Source organism: Phyllobates terribilis, unplaced genomic scaffold (assembly GCF_046119375.1).
Source record: "Phyllobates terribilis strain yellow unplaced genomic scaffold, ASM4611937v1 Scaffold_9__5_contigs__length_417890890, whole genome shotgun sequence".
Lineage (NCBI taxonomy): Eukaryota > Metazoa > Chordata > Amphibia > Anura > Dendrobatidae > Phyllobates > Phyllobates terribilis.
In genome coordinates this window covers 204,016,940-204,030,536 of record NW_027362769.1, presented here as the reverse complement: position 1 = coordinate 204,030,536, position 13,597 = coordinate 204,016,940, and the positions used below count along the sequence as shown (strand labels likewise).

The 13,597-nt window shown below is 43.8% G+C and overlaps 1 protein-coding gene across 4 annotated transcripts in view; it reads left to right on the top strand.

Annotated features, from left to right (window-relative positions):
* VWA3A (von Willebrand factor A domain containing 3A) overlaps positions 1-13,597 on the top strand; it is a 134,060-nt gene that overhangs the window by 97,054 nt on the left and 23,409 nt on the right. For 3 of the 4 annotated variants that reach the window (XM_073647597.1, XM_073647596.1, XM_073647595.1), the window contains exons 32-33: positions 9,683-9,727; positions 12,433-12,559. In XM_073647597.1, the coding sequence (XP_073503698.1) occupies positions 9,683-9,727; positions 12,433-12,559 (172 nt within the window). The remainder of the gene's footprint in view (positions 1-9,682; positions 9,728-12,432; positions 12,560-13,597) is intronic. The other variant, XM_073647599.1, reaches the window with a different exon arrangement.

The window sequence follows — 13,597 nt, the reverse complement described above, 5'->3', positions numbered from 1 at the left end:
AGACTCGGGAGAGTGGTCTCTCCATCCCGAAGTTTTTCGACAGATCTGCCATCGCTGGGGGACTCCGGACGTAGACCTAATGGCATCCCACTTCAATGCCAAGGTCTCCAACTTCATGGCCAGAACTCACGACCCGCGGGAGCTAGGACCCTGTTCCACCGCCTGTACATTTTTCCACCTCTCCCCCTGATATCCAGAGTGGTGACGAAGATCAAGCAAGAGGGAGTTCCAACCATCCTAATCGCACCAGACTGGCCCAGACGTACATGGTACGCTGACATCGTACAGCTCACAGCAGACGTCCCCTGGCGTCTCCCCGACCGCCCGGATCTTCTGTCACAAGGCCCGTTCTACCACCAGAACTCAGGGACCCTCAATTTGACGGTGTGGCCATTTTGACCTGGGTTCTAACCCAGTCAGGGTTTTTGCCGGACGTCATTGGAACCATGATCAGGGCACGGAAGCCAACCTCTGCTAAGATTTATTACCGTACCTGGAAAGCCTTCTTTACCTGGTGCGAATCTCGTGGCCAGACCCCATTCCCTTATTCCCTCCCCAGTGTACTTGGGTTTCTCCAATCCGGTCTGGAGGCCAGACTGTCCCTGGCCTCCCTTAGGAGCCAGGCGTCAGCTCTCTCAGTGTTTTTTCACAGGTGCATTGCCGGAAAAGGGGAAAAAAAAAAAACTCTTTAAATCTCTTAGTTTGCGAGTGTGAACGAGCTGAGTGTGTCCGGAGCGTAAGTGCGAACAAAAGTAAGTGTGTGACTTGTTTTTCAGTGAAGAGGTATTGGGAATCCTGCCGAAAATACCTGTGTGAATTGTGGTGAGTGCTGCATTGTGACCTGCTGAGTGCTTTTCTACCTGTTTAGATTTATTGGGCTTTTTAAAACCTATTTTCTCACTACAGTTTTAGTTTCTTAGTTTACTACCTGTGTATTTAAGGGTTAACTACATTGCACTAAAATCCTGAGGTGTAGCTTTACTCACAAGGGGTTAATTAAGGGGAAGGGGTCATAATTAAGGGTTTATAAGGGGCAGCCGGTTGGGCATCCAGTCCTTTGGAAGTGCATTGAGGTGAAGGGTGCATTGCTGGAAAAGGGGAAAAAAAAAAAAAAAAAACTCTTTAAATCTCTTAGTTTGCGAGTGTGAACGAACTGAGTGTGTCCGGAGCGTAAGTGCGAACGAAAGTAAGTGTGTGACTTGTTTTTCAGTGAAGAGGTATTGGGAATCCTGCAGAAAATACCTGTGTGAATTGCTGTGAGTGCTGCATTGTGACCTGCTGAGTGCTTTTCTACCTGTTTAGATTTATTGGGCTTTTGTAAAACCTATTTTCTCACTACAGTTTTAGTTTCTTAGTTTACTACCTGTGTATTTAAGGGTTAACTACATTGCACTAAAATCCTGAGGTGTAGCTTTACTCACAAGGGGTTAATTAAGGGGAAGGGGTCATAATTAGGGGTTTATAAGGGGCAGCTGGTTGGGCATCCAGTCTTTTGGAAGTGCATTGAGGTGAAGGGTGCATTGCTGGAAAAGGGGAAAAAAAAAAAACTCTTTAAATCTCTTAGTTTGCGAGTGTGAACGAGCTGAGTGTGTCCGGAGTGTAAGTGCGAACGAAAGTAAGTGTGTGACTTGTTTTTCAGTGACTTTGGATTCAGGGAGTTTGGAAGGGAGGACTTTGGACTGAATTACTGTCTGTATTTCATTAATTCTTTACTTTTCTTTTTACTTAACATTCTGTCTATTGCAATCCCCATTAGGAAATGAGCTCGAGTATTGACAATGCTATCCAGTGTACATCTTGCCACATGTATGTATTCCTTGAACAGTCGGTCGGGGTTGCTTACTGCTGCGCGAGATGTGTGCACGTTGTGCGTTTGGAAGCCCAGATACTGGATCTAAATGAGCAGCTGGCAACACTGAGATCCATTGAAAACATGGAAAGGAGTCTGCTGCTCACTGAGCAGCAGCTCACTGGGGTAGATGTGGGGGAGGGTGGTAGTCGGGAGCTGCAGGACAGTGAGGTTGCTAGTTGGGTGACAGTTAAAAGGGGTGGTAGAGGGAAGAGTGCCAGGGAGGCTAGTCCTGATCTGGCACACCCCAATAAGTTTGCAAAGTTGGCAGATGAGGGGAGTGACTGTACAGGGGTAGCACTACTGCAGCAAGGCATGTCCCCTGAAAGCCGGAGGAGTGTCAGTTCCAGTAAAGAGGGAAATAGGAGAGTAGGGCAGGCCAGGCAAGTGCTGGTAGTGCGGGGACTCAATTATTAGAGGAACAGATAGGGCAATCTGTCACAAAGACAGGGATCGTCGAACAGTGTGCTGCCTACCTGGCGCTCGAGTCCGGCACATCGCTGATCGGGTTGACAGATTACTGGGAGGGGCTGGTGAGGACCCAGCTGTCATGGTGCTCATTGGCACAAATGACAAAGTTAGAGGTAGGTGGAAGGTCCTTAAAGATGATTTCAGGGAATTAGGCTGCAAGCTGAAAGCAAGGACCTCCAAGGTGGTATTCTCTGAAATACTACCGGTACTACGTGTCACGCCAGAGAGGCAACGGGAGATTAGGTAGATAAATAAGTGGCTCAAGAACTGGTGTAGGAAGGAGGGATTTGGGTTCCTGGAGAACTGGGCCGACTTCTCAGTTGGCTACAGACTCTACGCTAGAGACCGGCTGCACCTTAATGGGGAGGGTGCAGCTGTGCTGGGGGAGAAAATGGCGATAAGGTTAGAGGAGTGTTTAAACTAGGGATTGGGGGGGAGGGTATTCATTTTATAGGTGGGGAAGATAGTGCAGATAGTGACCTGGGCACAAATAAAGAAATTGGGGGTGGGGTTAGAACAGTCAATAAAGTAAGAAGGAATAGAGGTACAGAGAGATACAGAAAATGCATGTACACTAATGCCAGAAGCCTCACCAACAAAATGGAGGAATTAGAATTAATTTTGTTGGAAAATAATTATGACATGGTGGGGATATCTGAGACGTGGCTGGACGAGACCCATGACTGGGCAGTTAATTTACAGGGCTATAGTCTGTTCAGAAATGACCGTACAAACAAGCGAGGGGGGGGGGGTGTTTATATGTAAAATCATCCTTTAAACCTGTCTTGTGGGAGGATATATGTGAATCTAATGAAAATGTAGAGTCCCTGTGGGTGGAGATAAGGGGAGGGGTAAAAAATAATAAATTACTGATAGGGGTTTGTTATAAGTCTCCAAAAATAATGGAAGTAGCGGAGAATATCCTCGTAAAGCAAATAGATGAAGCAGCGACTCAAGGAGAAGTCATTATTATGGGAGACTTCAACTACCCTGAAATACATTGGGGGACAGAAACATGTAGTTCAAGCAAAGGTAATAGGTTTTTGACAACTATGAGAGACAATTACCTTTCACAACTGGTTCAGGACCCAACAAGAAGGGGGGCACTGCTAGACCTAATATTAACCAATAGGCCAGACCGCATATCAAATATACGAGTTGGGGGTCACTTGGGTAATAGTGATCACAAAATAATACGTTTTCATGTAACCTTTAATAAGATGTGTAGTAGAGGGGTTACAAGGACACTAAACTTCAGGAAGGCAAATTTCCAACGGTTAAGAGATGATCTTAGTGCAATAAACTGGGACGATATCCTGAGACATAAAACTACACAAAGCAAATGGGAGACATTTATTAACATCCTGAATAGGACCTGTGTACAATATATACCCTATGGGAATAAACATGCTAGAAATAGGAGGAAACCACTATGGCTAAATAGAGCTGTAAGGGGCGCAATAAGTGACAAAAAGAAAGCATTTAGAGAACTAAAGCAAGTAGGTAGTGATAAGGCATTAAATAAATATAGAAAATGAAATAAATTATGTAAAAAACAAATCAAGGCAGCAAAGATTGAGGCGGAGAGAATCATTGCCAGAGAAAGTAAAAATAACCCCAAAATATTCTTTAACTACATAAATAGTAAAAAACTAAAAAATGATAGTGTTGGCCCCCTTAAAAATAGTCTGGGTGAAATGGTGGATGAGGATGAGGAAAAAAACAATATGCTAAATTATTTTTTTTCAACCGTATTTACACAAGAAAATCGCATGACAGAAAACATGATTAGTGATAACAAAAATTCTCCATTAAATGTCACTTGCTTAACCCAGCAGGAAGTACGGCGGCGTCTAAAAATCACTAAAATTGACAAATCCCCGGGCCCGGATGGGATACACCTGCGAGTACTGCAGGAATTAAGTAATGTCATAGGTAGACCATTATTTTTAATCTTTAAAGATTCCATAATAACAGGGTCTGTACCACAGGACTGGCGTATAGCAAATGTGGTGCCAATATTCAAAAAGGGGACAAAAACTGAACTTGGAAATTATAGGCCGGTAACCTTAACCTCTACTGTGGGTAAAATCCTGGAGGGTTTCCTAAGAGATGCTATACTAGAGTATCTGAAGAAGAATAACCTCATGACCCAATATCAACATGGGTGTACGAGGGACCGTTCCTGTCAAACTAATCTGATCAGCTTTTATGAGGAGGCAAGTTCTGGACTGGACCAAGGAAATGCAGTGGATGTTGTGTATATGGACTTTTCAAAAGCTTTTGATACGGTTACACACAAAAGGTTGATACATAAAATGAGAACAATGGGGATAGGGGAAAATATATGTAAGTGGGTTAAGAACTGGCTCAGTGATAGGAAACAAAAGGGTGGTTATTAATGGAACACACTTAGACTGGGTCTCAGTTAACAGTGGGGTACCACAGGGGTCAGTATTGGGCCCCCTTCTTTTTAACATATTTATTAATGACCTTGTAGGGGGCATACAGAGTAATATTTCAATATTTGCAAATGACACTAAACTCTGCAGGGTAATCAATACAGAGGAGGACAATTTTATATTACAGGAGGATCTATGTAAACTAGAAGCTTGGGCTGATAAATGGCAAATGAGCTTTAATGGGGATAAATGTAACGTAATGCACTTGGGCAGAGGAAATAAAATGTATAATTATATGCTTAATTGTAAAACACTGGGCAAAACTGTCACTGAAAAAGACCTGGGTGTATTGGTGGACGACAAACTCACGTTTAGTGGCCAGTGTCAGGCTGCTGCTACAAAGGCAAATAAAATAATGGGATGCATTAAAAGAGGCATAGATGCTCATGAGGAGAACATAATTTTACCTCTATACAAGTCATTAGTGCGACCACACTTAGAATACTGTATACAGTTCTGGTCTCCGGTGTATAAGAAAGACATAGCTGAACTAGAGCGGGTGCAGAGAAGAGCGACCAAGGTTATTAGAGGACTGGGGGGTCTGCAATACCAAGACCTGTTATTACACTTGGGGTTATTTACTGTGGAAAAAAGAAGGCTTAGGGGTGATCTTATTACTATGTACAAGTATATGAGGGGACAGTACAAAGACCTGTCTACTGATCTTTTTACTCTGAGGCCTGAGACGGGGACAAGGGGGCATCTTCCACTTCTGGAGGAAAGAAGGTTTAATCATAATCACAGACGGGGATTCTTTACTGTAAGAGCAGTGAGACTATGGAGCTCTCTGCCGCATGATGTTGTAATGAGTGATTCACTGTTAAAATTTAAGAAGGGCATGGATGCCTTTCTTGAAAAGTATAATATTACCGGTTATAAATACTAGATTCCTTGATAGGGCATTGATCCATGGAACTAGTCTGATTGTCGTATGGAGTCGGGAAGGAATTTTTTTCCCCAATGTGGAGCTTAGTGTTTGCCACATGTTTTTTTTTGCCTTTTTCTGGATCAACATGTTAGGCTATGGGTTGAACTAGATGGACTTAGTCTTCCTTCAACCTTAAAAACTATGTTACTATGTTACAGACGACCACTAGAAACTTGGGACCTCAACCTGGTGCTGACAGCATTGCAGGAAACACCCTTTGAACCCCTTAGGGAAGTCTCACTCCGCCTTCTATCCCAGAAAGTGGTTTTCCTGGTGGCAATCACCTCGCTACGCAGGGTGTCTGAACTGACAGCACTCTCCTGCAGACGGCCCTTCCTGGCTTTTTACCAGGACAAGGTAGTTCTCCGTACGGTCCCATCCTTCCTTCCGAAGGTTGTGTCCAACTTCCACCTCAATGAGGAAATTTCACTGCCATCCCTCTGTCCGGTTCCGGTTCATAGAGTGCAGAAGGCTCTGCATACGCTTGACCTTGTCAGGGCATTGCGTATCTATGTGTCTAGTACTGCGCCCTTCCGGAAGTCTGATTCTCTTTTCCTTCTTCTGGAAGGCAGCCGCAAGGGTCTGCCAGCTTCCAAAGCTACCCTTGCCAGGTGGATCAAATCCACCATACAAGAGGCCTACCGCCTCAAAAATTCTCCTCTTCCAGCAGGTATTATGGCACACTCTACACGATGCGGTAGGGGCCTCCTGGGCCATTAGGCACCAGGCTTCGGCACAAGAAGTGTGTAAGGCAGCCACCTGGACTAGCCTACACACGTTTACCAAACACTACAGGGTTCATACCCAGTACTCAGCAGATGCGAGCCTGGGTAGATGTGTTCTGCAGGCAGCGGTACCCCAATTGTAGGGGCCCGTCTACACAATATTCTTCCATTGCTTCCCACCCAGGGACTGCTTTGGGACGTCCCATGGTCCTGTGTCCCCCAATGAGGCGACAGAGTAAAGGAGATTTTTGTGTACTCACCGTAAAATCTCTTTCTCTTAGCCTCTAATTTGGGGACACAGCTCCCACCCTGTCGCCCGTTCCAGGCCGTTATTATGTTGAGTTCTCATTTTGTTTTTTTGAGCTCGTACATAGTTGCCTTCTTATAGGCATGGTTATGTTATCCATGTTACTTTCCTCCTAATGCTTTGGCACAAAACTGGAGAAGGCTGATGCCGTCCAGGGGTGTATACTGCATAGGAGGAGCCACGGTTAATCTTTTTCAGATTATGCATAGTGTCGCCTCCTAGTGGACAGCAGCATAACACCCATGGTCCTGTGTCCCCCAATTAGAGGCTAAGAGAAAGAGATTTTACGGTGAGTACACAAAAATCTCCTTTTTATTTATGTTCGGAGCATTAAAGGGGTTGTCCAAGTTTGTGATGAGTCTGCTGTCATTCTATGTGACTGCATACTTCTGAATTCTCACAGTGCGCACTGCACGCTGTCAGGATTCTCTCGTGCTGGCCATTTGCATACATGCGGTCACGTGCCGACTAGACTTGCATGGCCTCACTCAATGAAAAAGAATTGAGCGAGGCCGGACAAATCTAGTCGAAATGTGGCCAGAAGTATACAAATCGCATACTTTTGCAAGGGATAATAATAAAAGTGTGCAGTGCATGCACTGTGATTATTCAGAAGCCTGCAGTCACCTAGAATGACTGCACACTTTCATCTCAAACCTGAACAAGCCCTTTAGTAGCATGCCAATCCTAACAGTGTGTAATAACTTCACTGTCAGGATTCAGCTCTGCTTGCAGGTTCCAGCAGTCATCACATGCCCACTTCACTCATATGTGATTTTCATACTTACGGTCATGTGACAATGAGCTTCTCTTCCTGCTTCTCTGTTTTTCACTGAACATTGAGAGAATTAGGGAGAGCAGCTCGTCGGCATGTGACTAAGTGTGCAAATCGCATATGTTCTTGAGGGGGGACTGAATTCTTACCCCAGGTGCTGGAAAACCTAGATACACCTCTGCCTTCAGGGGCGTGATAACCTGATTAGTGGGATGACTAATCTAAGGAAAACAATGCCACCATGACAGGTCACCTACCAATTAGCATATTCCCACCACAGTTATAAAAAAAAATTGGAATATGCAGAAATCAATGAAAAATTATTCTTAGGAAGTGTTTAAAGATGGCAATAAATCCATGGTGGAGGTTTAGGGGACCTGGGTAAGCGGTCAGGTTCCCTTTAAGATGTATTCCCATGTCGGACATTTATGGTATATCCTCTAGCAAGTGTGCACAGGTTTATTCAGAAATCTCATATACAGTACAGACCAAAAGTTTGGACACACCTTCTCATTTAAAGATTTTTCTGTATTTTCATGACTATGAAAATTGTACATTCACACTGAAGGCATCAAAACTATGAATTAACACATGTGGAATTATATACTTAACAAAAAAGTGTGAAACAACTGAAACATGTCTTATATTCTAGGTTCTTCAAAGTAGCCACCTTTTGCTTTGATGACTGCTTTGCACACTCTTGGCATTCTCTTGATGAGCTTCAAGAGGTAGTCACTGGAAATGGTCTTCCAACAATCTTGAAGGAGTTCCCAGAGATGCTTAGCACTTGTTGGCCCTTTTGCCTTCACTCTGCGGTCCAGCTCACCCCAAACCATCTCGATTGGGTTCAGGTCTGGTGACTGTGGAGGCCAGGTCATCTGGCGTAGCACCCCATCATTCTCCTTCTTGGTCAAATAGCCCTTACACAGCCTGGATGTGTGTTTGGGGTCATTGTCCTGTTGAAAAATAAATGATGGTCCAACTAAACGCAAACCGGATGGAATAGCATGCCGCTGCAAGATGCTGTGGTAGCCATGCTGGTTCAGTATGCTTTCAATTTTGAATAAATCCCCAACAGTGTCACCAGCAAAGCACCTCCACACCATCACACCTCCTCCTCCATGCTTCACGGTGGGAACCAGGCATGTAGAGTCCATCCGTTCACCTTTTCTGCGTCGCACAAAGACACGGTGGTTGGAACCAAAGATCTCAAATTTGTACTCATCAGACCAAAGCACAGATTTCCACTGGTCTAATGTCCATTCCTTGTGTTCTTTAGCCCAAACAAGTCCCTTCTGCTTGTTGCCTGTAATTAGCAGTGGTTTCCTAGCAGCTATTTTACCATGAAGGCCTGCTGCACAAAGTCTCCTCTTAACAGTTGTTGTAGAGATGTGTCTGCTGCTAGAACTCTGTGTGGCATTGACCTGGTCTCTAATCTGAGCTGCTGTTAACCTGCGATTTCTGAGGCTGGTGATTCGGATAAACTTATCCTCAGAAGCAGAGGTGACTCTTGGTCTTCCTTTCCTGGGGCGGTCCTCATGTGAGCCAGTTTCTTTGTAGCGCTTGATGGTTTTTGCAACTGCACTTGGGGACACTTTCAAAGTTTTCCCAATTTTTCGGACTGACTGACCTTCATTTCTTAAAGTAATGATGGCCACTCGTTTTTCTTTACTTAGAATTTGTATAATGGCAAGAAAAAAGCAGCTAACAGTCTATTCAGTAGGACTATCGGCTGTGTATCCACCAGACTTCTGCACAACACAACTGATGGTCCCAACCCCATTTATAAGGCAAGAAATCCCACTTATTAAACCTGACAGGGCACACCTGTGAAGTGAAAACCATTTCCGGTGACTACCTCTTGAAACTCATCAAGAGAATGCCAAGAGTGTGTAAAGCAGTCATCAAAGCAAAAGGTGGCTACTTTGAAGAACCTAGAATATAAGACATATTTTCAGTTGTTTCACACTTTTTTGTTAAGTTTATAATTCCACATGTGTTAATTCATAGTTCTGATGCCTTCAGTGTGAATATACAATTTTCATAGTCATGAAAATACAGAAAAATCTTTTAATGAGAATGTGTGTCCAAACTTTTGGTCTGTAGTGTACGTAAATAGAGAGCGGCAGCCAAGTGTGACCTGACCATCTCTCCATTCTCTGCAGCGAAAAAACGGGGCCCTGTTACCAAGATAGGAGCTCGACTCAGAGGTGGGACTTATAAGACATCTATAGCATATCTTGTGTATATGCCATACTGTAAGATGGCAATAACCTTTTAATATGGTATAAATGTTTGCTGGACCAAACCAGTCTCTGGGTATGTGCACATGTTCAGGAATTGAAGCAGAAATTTCCTGAGCGTTTTTGCCTCTTCCTGGCAGAGAAAAACGCATGTGTTTTTACATGCATTTTTTGAAGCGTTTTTGAACATCAATGAATGATTTTTGGAGCTAAATAAAGTTGGAGGGACATTGCTTAAGCCCGTGGATTACCATAAGAACTGGGGTTAGTATATTGGTTCATTTAAATGATTAAAGAATGGGTCTGTTGTATTTCAAATAAAGTGTTTACACTGTGTCTGTGTGTTTCTTTACTTTGAAAAGGTATGATTGACACCTTGACATAACCAAACAAAAGAGTTGGGTGTCAGCTAGTCCCATTCACCCACTCTTCATTAGCATTTCTATTCATGTAATTTATGCGGCTGCTGTGAGCTGTTTTTTTTTAGCCTGGGAAGGTGCCACTAGGCAAACATTTCCCTGGCCATTAAATAACTTCTCACAACTGGTTTGTTAGCCACTACATTCCCCAATCAGCACTCAGCAGCGCTTTGGACACAACATATTAATGTTGCATCCAAAACGCAGTGTTCTAATGCCGCACTTTTGTTGTCGGTACATGTGAATCCACTGCATATAATGACACTTCAGTCAGTCAAAATCTGCAGCGGAGACTAGTGTGTCCGCTACAGAAATTGACATGCTGCGGGAGAGTTTGGGTACGTGCCCACGATCAGGAGCCGCTGCAGGTTTGACTCTGTGTGTATTTACAACGTCAAACCCGCAGCGTCCAGATGTTATGGAATAGTGGATGGGATCTCTAGAAATCCCATGTGCACTATGCGTGCATCGGAGGCTGCGAATCACCCGTAGACGCTGACATGCGGCGCGTCTTTCAGGACCTCAGCATGTCAATTTTTCTGGTGGAGTCGCTAGTCTCCACAACAGAAATTTGACCACTAGAATGTATTAAATGCTGTAAATATGCATGGTTTAGTGAACACATGTGGATTTACCTGCGTTCAATAGAATACAACGTTTTGGACGCAGCAAAAATTTGCTTCCAAAGCGCTGCTACGTCTGAATTATGGGCACAAAGCCTAAAATTTAAAAAAGAATGGCGTGGGCTCCCGCATCATTTTTATAACCAGCAGAGGGAAAGCCGACCGCTGGGGGTTGATATTAGTAACCGCGGAACGGGCCATTAGCCAAAAATGTTCCCTAGCTATTAATATCAGCCCACAGCTGTTTGTTTAGCCTTTACTGGCTAGATTACAGGGGGACCCCAGAAGCCGCCTTGTATTGGCGGCTGACGTGAAGCCCAGGTTAGTTAGTCTATAAGACGCCCCCATTACTAACCATTACTAACCGCATGGTTAAATGGTCACCACTTTTTCAATAAAAGACACAGCCAGAATAAAGTATTTTAATGAAATAAAAAACACACATGATTCTACAATTTTTTTTATTACTCACCTCCGCAAAGCCCTCAATCTCCTGAAAAAAAGCGTAAAAAAAACAAACAACAATATTCCTCACCTGTCCGCCGTCAACGACGCAGAAATCACTGATGTCACAGCTGTAGAATACAGTACTGTGTACTGACAGGGGTGTAAAATCACCCCCTGTCAGTGTACATGCTGCAGGGGGTCACTGGGGTTCAACAGCTGAAGATGAGCTGATGAGCCCCAGTGAACTAGAGACCGTGGGAACATTCTTGTGAATGTTCCCACGCTAAGCATCAGCTGATCGGTCATGAGACCGATCAGCTGATTACCGGCTTCGGCAATTAGCTGGTGGTCACATGACCATCAGCTGATTGCTGCCGGCACTGATCACCTGATGGTCATGCGACCATCAGCTGATCGTTGACGTCACCGATCACCTGATGGTCGTGTGACCATCAGGTAATCAGAGACGTCACCACAGGTCCTGGAAGTACACTGCGGGGCACGAGCCCTAACCCTGCAGCGTACCGCGAGCCTCCAAAGAGGAAGCATCGCCAGGGAGGACACCGGGGGCCGCCGGACAGGTGAGTATGAAGGTTTTTTTTTTAATTTTCACTTTTTTAGTCTTTTTTTTTTTACTGCCGCGGGCACCCGGGGTGGGAGGAGCAGGCTGCTGCTTCTCCCATCCACTCTTTTCTCGCTGTTATCAGCCAGAGCGCGATTCCGGCACGATTTTGCACCTATTTTACAATGAAATGCATCAAATCCGCATGTATAGATATTATACATGCGGGTTTGCTGCGATTCAATGGGCACGATTTTGCCACAAAAATAGTACTGTGGTTGTGCTGCGGTTTGTGCCGCAATGATAATCTGCAGCGGAAATTTCCGCATCATGTGCACAGCGCATGCGGATTATCATTGCTCTACATGGCAGACCTATTACCAAGCGGTTTTAATGCGTTTCCGCGGCGGAAAGAAACGCTGCGTAAACGCATTAAATCGCATTGTGTCACCTCAGCCTCTGGCTAATAAATGCATTGTTATATAAATTGGGTTATAATTACCCAGTTGCTCTGGAATAAATTAAACATTAGCTTATTAATTAATTAGCATTTTCCAAGGTGCAATTTGTGTTATTTCATAAAATGTTTTATTTGCTTTACATACTTTCCTCCATTTTTAGATCCGGAAATGAATTTCTAAAAACTTTAGCGACTCTGTCAGGAGGGCGATACCATTCTCGACATGGTGATACCGATGGACATTTTGTTGCACACCGGATGTTGACCGAGGGATTCTTAGATGAAGATGTAGGTATCAGCTGAGGATGATTGGTCATTGCCAAAAAGAAAAGATGGCTGTACACAGAAGATAGAAGATAGCTGCTCGGCCACCCAAGACTAAATAGTTCTGTGCAAAAAAAAAAAAAAACTTGGCTCCAAAACCCAAAGTGAATCTGTCAGCAGATTTTATAGTAGAAACTGCATGCATTATTAAATAGATTAATTTAGACCTTATGAGGCTGGTATATTTACTTTGAAAATCCATAGCTGACTAATTCTACTTCTAAACTGGACTCCTATAATGTTTAATATCTGGATCATACAACCATTCTGACTTGGATTTTCAATGTAAATACACAAGCTATGATCTGTGACGTATTCTCGCTATCCAGGTTCACCACAAAATGGCTGCTGCATTTCTTCCTTCTGCTTTTATACAGGCTATATTAGTCTCTCCTGATTGGCTGTGTTACACAATGTGCTATAATAGCTGCAAGCCCTCCCATCTGCACCCAAGATCACGTGAGCCTTCTGTGGCTGAAGCAGTCTTTTGCAATGTGTAAAATAGCCATTTTAGGCAATTCACGCATATTGTTCAGATTCGCCATGTTCAGCGAATTCCCAAAAATTTGACACAATTTAGATTTGCATTGAATTGATTCACTCATTTCTAACAGCTTGTATTGTGGAATCTGGTGACAAATTTGCATTAAAATAAGAAAAATTAAGAAGAATAAGCTGCTAATTCGATGACGTAAATCCTTACATAAAATAGTCCGAATGAACAGCTGGAGGCTTTACGTTGCTTCTCCCATAGAGGGTCCTGTACTGTACCAGAATAAAATGGAGCCATGAGGATCAGCTGATTATGGCACGGGTACATAGACATCTCATCAATACATGCATTTCAACAATATACCAAAGGCGCAGTTACACCCGTGATTATCGGGATCTAGCCCTCCTAGGAACACTCTTTTCCTAATAATCGTGCAATGTCAAAAGGCTGCCGATCACCCGATGAATGGGCAAAACTCTCGTTCATTGGGTGAAATTAACTTTTGATTT